The sequence below is a fragment of the Bufo bufo genome, chromosome 3 (genome assembly GCF_905171765.1).
Source record: "Bufo bufo chromosome 3, aBufBuf1.1, whole genome shotgun sequence".
Lineage (NCBI taxonomy): Eukaryota > Metazoa > Chordata > Amphibia > Anura > Bufonidae > Bufo > Bufo bufo.
In genome coordinates, this window is record NC_053391.1 from 301,132,683 (window position 1) to 301,145,708 (window position 13,026).

The 13,026-nt window shown below is 46.7% G+C and overlaps 1 protein-coding gene across 1 annotated transcript in view; it reads right to left on the reverse strand.

The window, feature by feature from the left end:
• The window catches only part of HEATR6 (HEAT repeat containing 6), a 117,539-nt gene that overhangs the window by 99,672 nt on the left and 4,841 nt on the right, over nt 1–13,026 (reverse strand). The window contains exon 2 of the mRNA XM_040424214.1: nt 11,838–11,945. Within this exon, the coding sequence (XP_040280148.1) occupies nt 11,838–11,945 (108 nt within the window). The remainder of the gene's footprint in view (nt 1–11,837; nt 11,946–13,026) is intronic.

Below are 13,026 nucleotides of genomic sequence, written 5' to 3' on the forward strand. Positions count from 1 at the left end.
GCCATTTGGCTCCAGAAGCATATAGTGGGGCTCAGCATGCATGTTGGTACTTGCATCCCTGGATCCGATGAAAGCTGTATCGGCACCGGATGGGGTTAAAAGCAGAGTGTGCCTGGCATGCATGCTGTGCCTGCGATCCCTGGACTTTGTATGGCTATCATGGCCCATAAACAGGTAGGAACTAGTGTTAGGGACCACTCAATAGAGGCGACCTTGACGTGGTGAGTGGCTTATTACACTTTGGCCAAAATGTACACCAATGCCTCATTCAACATCCACCATGGAGGCAGGGCGGAGTGCTGGTTGCAGAGTGCTATTGCATTTGTGTTCTTTTCTTTGTATATGTATTTCGCCATAGCGATGTGCACCTGCATACAGGGTTGTGCTGACTGAATCCCCCACATTACATAATAGAAACCACCAAAAAATGACCCCATTCTAGAAACTACACCCTTCAAGGTATTCAAAACTGATTTTACAAACGTCGTTAACCCTTTATGTGTTGCACAAGAGTTAATGGCAAATGGAGCTAAATTTCTAAATTTCAATTTTTTGGCAAATTTTCCATTTTACTAATTTTTTTGCAGTAACAAAGCAAGGGTTAACAGCCAAACAAAATGCTATATTAATTGCCCCAAATCTGTAGTTTGCAGAAACACCCCATATGTGGCCATAAACTACTGTACGGGCACACAGTACGGCGTAGATGGAAAGGTGCGCCGTGTGGTTTTTGGAAGGCAGATTTTGCTGGACTGGTTTATTTACACCACGTCCCATTTGAAGCCCCCCTGATACACCCCTAGAGTAGAAACTTCATAAAAGTGACCCCATTTTGGAAACTACAGGATAAGGTGGCAGTTTTGTTGGGACTATTTTTAGGGTACATATGATTTTTTATAACACAGAAAATCCGCAGCACTCCTTGAAGTAAAAAATGTGCAGTTTATTCACACGTCGAAAAATGACAACGTTTCGGTTCTCTCACAGAACCTTTCTCAAGTCAGGTGAGACTTGAGAAAGGTTCTGTGAGAGAACCGAAACGTTGTCATTTTTCGACATGTGTGAATAAACTGCACATTTTTTACTTCAAGGAGTGCTGCGGATTTTCTGTGTTGTTTATCCGTCCTGCATCAAGGGACTACCGCGGGCACCACACAGCTACAGCTGCATATTAAGGAGTGCTGCCTGACCTTTTCTATGGATATAGAGATATAGATATATATATATATATATATATATATTCTGAGTGGGAATATCCGAGCAGTCATGGTGGATTCAAGGAAACAAAATTACCGGTAAGTCCAATTATGGTTTTCCTTATCATCCACCATGACGGCTACCATACAGAACTACCAGATTACGGGGGGGGAAATAGCAGCTTGCAGAATTTTTGCACCAGCCAAAACATTAATACGATAGTGTTTTATGAACGTATTTATACTTGACCAGGTAGCAGCTTTGCAGATGGTATCTAGGGAAACGCCAGCCTTCTCTGCCCAAGAGGATGCCATTGCCCTAGTGGAATGGGCTCTAATGTTGGTCGGGCTAGACAGACCTTCCATGGAGTAACAGCACGAGATAGTAGATTTAATCCAGCGCCCGATAAAGGCCTTGGAACTTTTTTCCCTTTGTTCTGCCCTGCAAACTGAACTAGGAGGTTATCATCTTTCCTAAAATCTTTGGTGGCTGTCAGATACAGGATAATGGCATCTCTTACGTCCAGGAGATGGAATTGTGTCTCGTCTAGGCTAAGAGCGTCTGTAGGGAAGGATGGCAGAATGATTTCCTGATCTCTGTGGAAGTTTGACACCACCTTGGGGAGGAAACCCGGATCTAATTTTAGTACTATTCTGTCTGGAAACACCGAAAGGTAGGGTTCTCGGCGGGAGAGGGCCTGGATTTCCCCTAAGCGTTTGGCCGATGTAATGGCGATTAGAAATGCCGTTTTGTACGACAGGTGTTTGATAGAGATGTCTGACAAAGACGTGAATGGGGGCTTCATTAGTCCTCTCAATACTAGATTTAAGTCCCATTGTGGGACCCTCGGGGTAAGGGACGGTCTTATTCTGGACGCCGCTCGTATGAACCTCCTAATCCATCGGTGGCTGGATAGGTCAGAGTCATAGAAGGCTCCCAATGCGGATATTTGTACTTTTAACGTACTCTGTTTAAGTCCCATGTCCAGGCCCCTTTGGAGAAAATCTAAAATTTTCTGAATGCAAGGGAGAGATTTATTAGGAGAGGCATCCCCTAGCCAGGAGCAGTATTTTTTCCATATTTTAAGATAAATAGCCGTGGTGACTTTTTTACGGCTAGATTTCAGAGTGTTGACAACCTTTCCTGAAAGGCCCTTGCTTTTTAACATTTCGCCCTCAGGATCCATGCCGATTGTCTGAACAGGCTGGAGTTCTGATGTATGATTGGACCTTGTGATAAAAGGTTCGCTTGGGATGGTATTTCCCATGGATCCTCCATGGCCAGCTCCTTTAGGATGGAGAACCAGCTTCTCTTGGGCCAGTATGGGACTACCAGTATCACTGTTACGGGATCCCTCGATATGTTTTCAAGACTCTGGGAATTAGAGCCCAGGGAGGAAAACCGTACACTAGATCCCACGTCCACTTAACGGAGAAAGCGTTGATTGCCCAAGGATGGTCTCTGGGATTTAGGGAGCAGAACCGATCTACTTTTGCATTTTGTTTTGACGCAAACAGATCTATTTGGGGGGTTCCCCATTTCCTGCAGATTCTCAGAAAGGCTTTCTGGCACAAAGACTACTCTCCGGGGTCTAGAGTCTTCCTGCTGAGGTAGTAGGCTTCTATATTTTCTGAGCCATTCAAATTGACGGCTGTAATAGAAAGAACGTTTTCTTCCGCCCATCGAAAGATTTGTTCTGCTAGCTTCCTTAGACCTAGAGATTTCGTGCCCCCCTGGCGTTTTAGGTAGGCTACCGTTGTTGTATTGTCTGAAAATACTTTCAGGTGTTTTTTGAGTAGTAGGTTGTGAGATACTTTTATGGTTTCCCACACAGCTCTCAGCTCTTTGTAATTTGACGGTCTGGATTTTACTTCGTCTGACCATTTGCCTTGTCAGTTTGAGGAGTCCACTTTCGCACCCCATCCCTGACCGCTTTCGTCTGTTATGATTTGGACCTCTGGGACTGTCTCCCAGGTTACGCAATTTAATAGGTTTTTTCTTTCCTTCCACAAATTTAGGTCTAGTTTAACATGGTGAGGAATTTATCATTTTCTGTCCAAGGAGGATTGCTCTCCGTCCTAATTCCATAGTATCCAGGTTTGTGTCGTTCTGGAGTGGGCTTGGGCCCAAGCTACGGTGGTAATGCACGATGTCATTAACCCCAGTATGCTCATGGCTTCTCTTATCGAGCCCTTTTTCCGAGCCTGGAATTTTTGTATCCTTACCCTGAAAGCTTCTAGCTTTTCTACTGGGAGCGATGACGACTGGGAAGTTGAGTCTAACAATACTCCCAGAAATTTTCTTTTTGTGTCTGGTATTAAACAATACTTTTTTGTGTTTATTAACCAGCCCTGTTTTGACATCTCCTGTATGACATAGTCGGTCAACCTGGATGTTGTTAGCGAAGACTCTCCTACAATGAGGAAGTCGTCTAAATAAGGGAAATTTTTTAGACCCTCTAGTCTGAAATATGCTATCATTTCTATTATAATTTTCGTAAATACCCTTGGGGCAGATGAAATGCCGAAAGGGCAACGCTGTGAATTGGAAATGATTTATTACGCCTTTCTGATCTTTTAGTGCGAACCTGAGGTAGGTTTGCGATTTTTTATGTATGGGGACATGATAGTATGCATCCTTGAGGTCGATGGATGTCATGTATGCCCCTTTTTTGATTAGGGGAATTATGGACGCAATCGACTTTATCTTGAATTTTCGGTAAGTTATGTGCTTGTTTAATTCTTTGAGGTTTATGATGGTACGGGAGGATCCGTCAGGTTTTTGGACCAGGAATAGTCTTGAGTAAAACCCCATCCCCCTTTCTGGATTGGGGATTTCTGTTATGACGCCTGAAGTTTTTAAGTCTAGGACTCCCTGCCAGATCTTTTGTAACACGCTTGGGCTGTGGGATGTCACCTGGAATCTTTTTGGGGGTATTGAGGAAAATTCTATGCAATATCCGCTTTGGATTATATTTAGGGCCCAGGGATTTTGGGTCACTTTCTGCCATGGTAATAGAAAATTCCTCAATCTTCCCCCGACGCTGGCGTCATTGCTTATCGGTCTGTTTATTTTGGGGATTGAGGAGGAAACCCCTGCCTTTGCCTCCTTTCGGATAACTCCATCGACCCGTCTTCCCTTTACCTCTATAGGATTTTGACTGGGAGGAGTAGGGACGAAAAGGTTTTTTCTTTTTCTCTTCTGGGAACCCCTTTTTTGTGTCCGCTGCCTTTTCCAAGATTGTGTCGAGAACAGGCCCGAACACATACTCTCCAGAGAAGGCAATGGAACATAGTTTGGCTTTCGATGTTCTGTCGCCTCCCCAGGACTTAACCCATAGCGCCCTTCTCGCAGCGTTTGATAGAGCTGCGTCCTTCGCGGCGAATCTGACAGATTCCGCTGAGGCGTCAGCTAAAAAAGCAGTGGCGGATCTAAGAAGGGGGATGGAACCCAAGATTTCTTCCCTGGGAGTCTTGTTTTTTAAGTGATTCTCAAGCTCATTAAGCCAGATATACATAGTATATAGTATGGCAACTGATGTGGCTGCTATGTTGGTCTTAATACTAAACATGGAAGTCTCCCAGCATTTACGTAGCAGAGAATCGGATTTCCTCTCCATTGGGTCAGATAATTGTGAAGAGACCTCAAATGGGAGGGAAGTCTTTTTTACCACCTCTGCGGCCTGAACGTCGAATTTTGGTGTTTCGTTAAAGATTTTTTTTTCAGCCTGGTCAAAAAACAATCTTTGTTTAAATTCTCTAGAGACTCCCAGCCTCTCTTCAGGATCACTCCATTCGTCTAGGATCATGTGCCTTAGATTTTCGTTTACGGGAAAGACTTTAGATTTCTTTGTTCTTAGTCCCACAAACATTTCGTCCTGAACCGATTTGGGTTTTTGGACATTCTCGATGCCCATAGTAGCCTGTACGGCTCCCAATAGGTCGTCAATGTCTTCAGATGAAAAGTAAAATTTCCTCCACAATTTTGCCCTCAGACAAGTTGTCGTCATCATTAATTTGTCTGGAGTCGGAGGCATCCAAGTCCATGTCTTCAGCATCAGAGGAGGATGGAATAGATATTAAATTTTTTTTGGGCGGAGGTAAGGATTTTATTCTGTATCATGGACTTAACCTGCATGAGGATAGACGGCTGCTCCTCTTTTACCAGATCATTAATACAAGGCTGACAGAGTTTTTTAATATAACCTTCCTGTAGCCTTTTAGCACAAGTAGCACATCTTGCGTTTCTGGCCTTGATCATAGCCTTTGCTCCCTATAAGAGGGGAGCAACTATGCATTAGACAGGCACGAGGCACATTGAAAGAAACATTAGTTTCTTATTCCCCACAGGGTAACTCACTGTTGGAGTGGCCGAGGGAGGATCAGCCGATTCCATGTGGCTTGCTGGGGTATCTGGAGCAAACATGTCTCCTGTAGCTGAAGAGGACTCACAGTGGAGCCAGGAGCAGTTCGAGCATGCCGCTCTTTCATGCTCCGTGCGGCATCTGACGTCATCCGTAGGCGCACTCTCCACTGCTGCCTAGCTCAGCCCCCACCCGCAAGTGCCTGAGCGCCGGACCTGCGGCAGGTATCGATGCCGGCGTGCTGCGCTTATGGTGGTCTGCTTCCTCACAGAAGGGAAGGGAGACCCCGGGTCATGGAGGGAAAGCAAGCCCCTGATAACAGGGACGAGTTCCCTCGTGTGCTACACCTCTGCCCAGCGATGGAATCTACCGCAGGAGGGCAGAGGGAGATAGGAACGATACCTTCCATCCGAACCAGGTACCGAACAATCCACTAAAAAACGATACCTCCCACAGGAGGTGCTCTGAGTAGGTGCTCCATAGGGACAGGAAACACTGAGGGTGAGAGTGGATGGTGGCCTTTTAAATTTTGTTCCTGTCCCTATAGAGGACAAGGGTCAATCTCTCTGTGGTAGCAGTCATGGTGGATGATAAGGAAATATAAATTCTGAAATTTCATCTCCATTTGCCATAAACTGTTGAGGAACACCTAAAGGGTTAATAAAGTTTGTAAAATCTGTTTTGAATACCTTGAGGGGTGTAGTTTCTTAGATGGGGTCGCTTTTATGAAGTTTCTACTCTAGGGGTGCATCAGGGGGGCTTCAAATGGGACATGGTGCCCCAAAAAAAAAGGCCATCAAAATCTGCCTTCCAAAAACCATACGGCATTGCTTTCCTTCTGCGCCCTGCCATTTGGTCATACAGCAGTTTACAACCACATATGGGGTGTTTCTGAAAACTGCAGAATCAGGGTAATAAATATTAAGTTTTGTTTGGCTGTTAACCCTTGCTTTGTTACTGGAAAAAAATCAGATTAAAATGGAAAATTTGGCCAAAAATTGCTGTTTTGCACCGTTTTTATTTTATTTTTTTGACCGTGTTCATCTGAGGGGTTAGGTCATGGGGTATTTTTATAGAGTAAATTCTTACAGACGCGGCGATACCTAATATTTTTTCAATTTATTTTAGTTTTACTGAATAATATTCTTCTTTTTTTTTTTTTTTTTTTTATCGTTTTAGTGTCTCAAGTCTGAGAACCATAGTTTTTTTTATCCGATTGTCCGTGGCTAAATTGGGATATAAATTTAGTACTCCATGGAAGTGTGGTACTCCCTGAAGCAACCAATAATGCAGAGGCCCGGATGATCGGGGCACGTCTCACACTGAGTAGTGGTGTCCTTCTGTATCCCCCTCCTGTGACACACTCTGCACCTTTTTTGGGTCCGTCCCTTCTTTCCAGTATGGGGGACCACACCTGGAAAGTGTTGGCCAGGGACGATCCGGGCGCCTCGAGTTCAAGAGGTACTCCGGCCTGCTCTTTCCCCGTCAGAAAAGATCAGGGCCTTGAGGACTGCCTCATAGAACTGGAGGAATTTCCCTGTGTTGCCAGCGCTCCGGGACAGCACAAAAGAGTTGTACAAGGCAACCTGTACCAAGTAGACCGCAAATTTTTTGACCCATGCCCAGGTTTTGCGCACGGCATTATATGTCTTGAGGACTTGATCAGAGAGATCAACTCCTCCCATATACCGATTGTAGTCGAAGATACAATCGGGCTTGAGGACCGTTGCTGTGGTACCTCGCACAGGGACAGGGGTGATGCCGTTACCGTGAATTGTGGACAGTACAAGGACATCCCTCTTGTCCTTATATCTGACCAGCAACAGGTTTCCACTGGTAAGGGCACGGGTCGCACCCCTGGGGATAGGTACCTGGAGGGGGTGGGTAGGGAGGCCGCATTGATTTTTCCGCACGGTCCCACAAGCAGACGTGGATCTGGCGGCGAGGGACTGGAACAAGGGGATACTAGTATAAAAGTTATCCACGTACAGGTGTTAACCCTTATCTAGCAGTGAGTGACTAAGGTCCCACACAAGTTTCCCGTTAACACCCAGAGTGCAGGGACATTCTGTGGGTTGAATACGGGAATCTCGCCCCTCGTACACACAAAACTTGTAAGTGTAACCAGAGGTACTCTCACAAAGTTTGTACAGCTTCACGCCATACCTCGCCCGCTTTGAGGGAACATACTGGCGGAAAAAGAGTCTCCCCTTGAATGCAATTAGAGACTCATCCACCGCGACCTCCCTTCCAGGTACAGAGCCCTGTACAAATTTGGCCCCAAAGTGATCGATGACCGGCCTGATTTTGTACAGGCGGTCATAGGCAGGATCACCTTATGGGGGGACGGACATGCTGCATTATCTGAATAATGCAGGCATTTCCGGATGGCCTCAAACCGGGAGCGTGTTATGGCCGTACTGTAAAGTGGGGTCTGGTAGAGGACGTCCCCACTCCAGTAATGCCTGACACTAGGTTTCTTGACTGGGCCCATGTACATCACGAGGCCCCAAAACATCCTCATCTTGGCTGCACTGACCGGAGTCCAGCCACCGGTCCTAGCCAAAAATGAGCCCGGGTGTTGAGCAACAAACTGTTGGGTGTACAGGTTTGTTTCCTCCACCATTAGATTTACAAAGTGGTCACTGAAAAAAAGACTAAAAGTAGTCGTACTCAGTGAAGCCCACTGTGGAAATCTGGATTCCTGGTTGGCCTACAATATCAGGCATCACGGGCTCAAAACGCTCTGGGGTATACCAGACAAGTTCACCAGCAGGGGGCTCCGGTAGACTTAACTGGTGGGCTGGAAAACTAGTACGAGCCCCAGAGCTGCTCGTACTAGTGTGGGCCACAGGGTCCCTAGCATGGCGGTCCCCTTGCTCCGCCTGGCGGCGTCTCCGCAGCCTTGGGGGCTCATCATCGCTAGATGAGGAGGAGGACGCGGATGACAAAATGAAAGTGCGGTCATCCTCGTCCTCACTGGGGCTCTCAGACTCGGAGGCAAGCTGGGCGTATGTGTGCATGTGTGTGTGTGATAAACTTTATTTGGTGTGTGTGTGCACGGGTGTTTGCGAACTTACCCTAAACCTAACAGAGAAAAAAATATATAATAATAACTTAAAAAAGTGAAAAAAAAATGAAATAAAAAAAAAATAATTGCTGAACAACCGTCCGAAGTTGATCAGCGGTGGGGTGTGCGATGCGCTAACAGTGGCCGGACGCTAAGAGTGCCGGCCACAGTCAGCGTACACAGAAAAAAATAAAAACTAACTTTCCCTGAATATCCCTGCCTAACCTAACCTTTCCCTAAATACCTTGGTGGTGCTGGGGCACAGATGGGGTGCTGGATGATGATCTCTGAACAGATGGGGGTGCTGGCTCTGAGATCCGACGTGCAGCGCTCCTCTCTCCTCGGCTCCCGGACTGAAAAGGAGGAAGAGAGGAGCGCTGCAGTCATTTGAACTGCCCGCCCCTGCAACCGACCGATGAGAGGCGATCCTGAGAGGTGATGTCACATCACCTCTGAGGATGGTGATTGGTGGTGTATTATCAGACCACCGATCACCATCCTGTTCCGGGTTATCGGGTCCCCAGAGACTCGAATAACCCGGAAACCCAAGGTGCCTGCTCAATGATTTGAGTAGGCACCCAGTTCCAATCACCGCCCGGCGGTGATCGGAACTATACATGACGTACCGGTACATCATGTGTCCTTAAGTACCGGGACAACATGCCGTACCGGTACGTCATGTGTCCGGAACAGGTTAAAAAAATATATATATATTTTTTTTTTTTAAAGAGCACTTATTTATAGTTTCCATTTCCAGATTGTGTCACACAATACATTTGATATAGGGGCGGACATATACTCTAGACTGCTGGGAAAAAGAGTCTGCTATTATCTTCCTTCTGTCTGAAATGTCTGGAAAGCATTCTTCTGTACCAGAATAAAGTGACATGCTGATTTAAGAGGTCTGTCACTTAAAGGGGTTGTTCACCTTCGGGGGACCTTTCTGCCAGACTCTCCCACGTGACCAGACCTGTGGTAGGAAGCATACTTACCTGTTCGCCATCGCTGGGTTCATGCTCCTTTGCCCCCTTCCCCTTGCATCCCTCCAGTCTCTGCATGTGAACTTCCTATTTGACACGGGTCATGTGGCCACTGCAGCCTGTGATTAGCCACAGAGGTGACACATCCCCTGTGCATCAAGTGACCCAGTGACGTATAGATGGGGGCATGTCACTGCTGCAGTGTCCACGTGACCCGTGTCATACAGGAAGTTTACATGTGGAGACTAGAGGGAGGCAGCAGTGGCAGGGGAACGAAGGAGCAAAGGGCAGGTAAGTAGGCTTCCTCCTGCAGGTCCGGCCACATGGGAAGAGGTCTGACAGAAAGGCTCCCTGAAAATGAGCAACCCCTTTCAGAGTTAACATGAAGAACATACAATTTGAATTGTGCAGTACACAGCTAGCACTGCAGCAAGGAGTACAAGGAATATGCTGACTGATGTGTTTCTATGTGTTCTCCGTATTACTGCGCATAGTCAGTGGCAGGATGGTGGAGTTAAGCCCACATATAATGAATACACGACTCCTTCCTTCACAGCAGACTCCTCTGTGGCCGCATCCTGTGAACTTTTAAGGGGTTGTGCAGGATCCGACAAAATGTCATTTAATTGTGTAAACCTCATCTAGTCACCTACACAGCATAATAGTGTACCTGTCAACTTTTCGCCATGCTCCTATTGTGCTCCATTGTGTACAACCTGAACTTCCAGGTGTGGGTGTAGATGAGCAACAGCCGCAACACTTCCCATAATGCTGTGCTCTGCAAGACTAGGCAAAAATGTAAACGCCCACTACACCGTTACTGGCCCAAAAACTCCGCCCACTACACTTTATCATCCCTTTGCTACCTCCTCGTTTTGTTTCATCCCACAAAGCCTTGGATTCTGGCTACCCTGCTTGTGGATCAAGACAACATGGGTCTGACACCACGACCATTCGAGTGGGAATTCTAACAAAGGGCATCATGGGAGACCTGGTCATGACATCAGGGGAAATACAAGCTCCGCACATGGCCACTATCCCAATCACTGGAGCGAGACAGAAAAAGTAGCCAAAGTACATTAGTAAGTCGCAAGGCCTGGCAGGGGAAGCACAGGGAAAGGGAAAAATGTACACCTGGATAACCCCTTTAACTGGTGAGTTTTGAAAAACTACTTAATGCTACTTCCAAAATGACAGACTATTTAAATCAGCATGTCTGTCATTACATTAAAAGAAAAAGGTAAAGGTCTGGTCCCGTGTTACTACCCTATGCACAGCCATGTGTGAAAATGTGTGTGGGGGAGGGGGGCGCAGAGCGTCACAGCCAGGGAGTTTTTTTCTGCGCTGTGAATGGACAGCGCTAGAGCCAGGGAGAAGGAAACGCCCATTGAGAAACCCTGGCGTCTCCTCCTCCCTGTTCCGATGCTCAGTATCAAGCAGGCTGGCAGCATCAGTGGGGGGGTACCCCGCAAGTACAGGTATATATCTCCCTTAATAAAATCGCACGAAAGGTCCTCTTTAACACTTTTACAATTGAAATGTATTTACAATGTCCAGCACCTTAGGCTACTTTCACACTTGTGGTAGCAGGGTCCGGCAGAGGAACTGCCTGCTGGATCCGAGCTACCGCTAGCCCACTGTGCCTCCGGACGTCCGCTCCGGCCCCTGCTCTCGGCTTGTTTGCCGAGGTCCATTATAGTGAATGGGGCCGGAGCGGACTTTCTGGCGGCACGGTGGGCTAGCGTTAGCACAGATCCGGCAGGCTGCTCCCCCGCTGGAACAGCCTGCCGGACCCTGCTGCCGCAAGTGTGAAACTAGCCTTTGCGTGTCTTTTCCTCCACTTGCATGCAAAGTCAAATCCCTAATCCTCCTGGTTGGGTAGCAGAGCAGTGCATTGGGAGAACTCCGATGAAAGGAATAAGGACTTGTGCACAAAGGCAGAACGGCGCCACACAACCTCCATGCATTGCCTTAGAGGCTCCGTCAAACTTGTCAGCACATGTAGAGGAGAATACCTTCCCAGGAACGGAGTACAATGGCACATATTAGAATTCAATGTATTTATTAATACACAATCCAACAGTAAAAAGGCTCTACGCAAATACTGCAGCCGTTCTACAGCAGCCTGCAGGAGCCCTGAGCGGTCACTGATCTGACAAGCAGAATGGAACGAGGCATCTGAAAACAGGCAGCAATAAGTACATTTACTGTAAGATAACTCTCTCACCTGAAGCCTGTTCAGCAAATAATGTATAAGCTGGCAAACTTTACTGACAAGGTGTTCTTGGTTCAGTTGGACAAGACGACAAGCTTGAACGAGTAAGGAACAGACCTCCTAGAGGGGAAAGGAAAAAGAAGACAATCACATTTTGGAAATTTGATGCTGTGATTTTCCCGTAATGCTGTTAGATTATGAATGGTCTGTGGTTTCAGGATGATATATGCTGGATTATATCCTTCAGATAATTATCACGGGATGTGTGTGAATCTAAAAGAGGTACCCAGTGCGATGTAGGGGAGATTTCTGTAGGGTTCTGCGTGGATGTAATTTGTACAACATGAAATGAAATGTCACGTCCGTGAAATTGGTGGAGCTTTCAGTCTAAAGGCCCCATCACCATGCTGTTCCTTCCCGACAATCACCTGCTTGTCAGTGGAGGAGACCGCTGCTATTACATGCAGTGATCTCCTCCACAGTATGGGGAGGAAAGATCACTAATACCATCGCTCGTCCCCATGCAGAATCATTGTAGGGTAATCGGCAGCACCTTTACATTGGCAGATTATTACTATAAACAGTGCCATCGTCTACCCGAACATCGGGCAGTGTAAAGGGACCCTGCTTTCACCTGTCAGTGTTTAGTCAGTGATTGTGAGAGGCCACGCAGAGATACGTTATAATGGAAAGATTTGTATCTTGGACCGACTTCTGGTTTTGGCTCACAATCACTTATGAAAATCACAGGTCAAACACTGACTGTGTGAAAGCGGCCTAATATTTCTGTCTTCTGGGACTGCTGCTCCCATTCACTTCAACGGGAGCAGCGCAGCAATGCAGCACGTGCTCTGCGCCCTACACAGACTAAAACAGCTGAGCAAGGTATTGGACCGCCGCCAACCAGACATGAATAGCCTAAAGATAGGCCATCAATATTAAAGTTATTGTGCACTGGAGTAATACTGTAATATTCCTTAGGATAGCGTTATCAATATGGCCAGGCACCCCACCGATATAGTTTCGGACCGCTTCATGTGTTAAATGTTCAGATGGCTAAAATCTGCCACTGATTCAGCAGTGGAAAATGGGCGTTTTCAAAACTCCACTAACAGTTTCCCCATTGACTTTAAAGAGGACCTGTCACCGCTCCTGACAGGACTGTTTTTAATAGCTCCATGCATTGCCTGTGTAATAACAA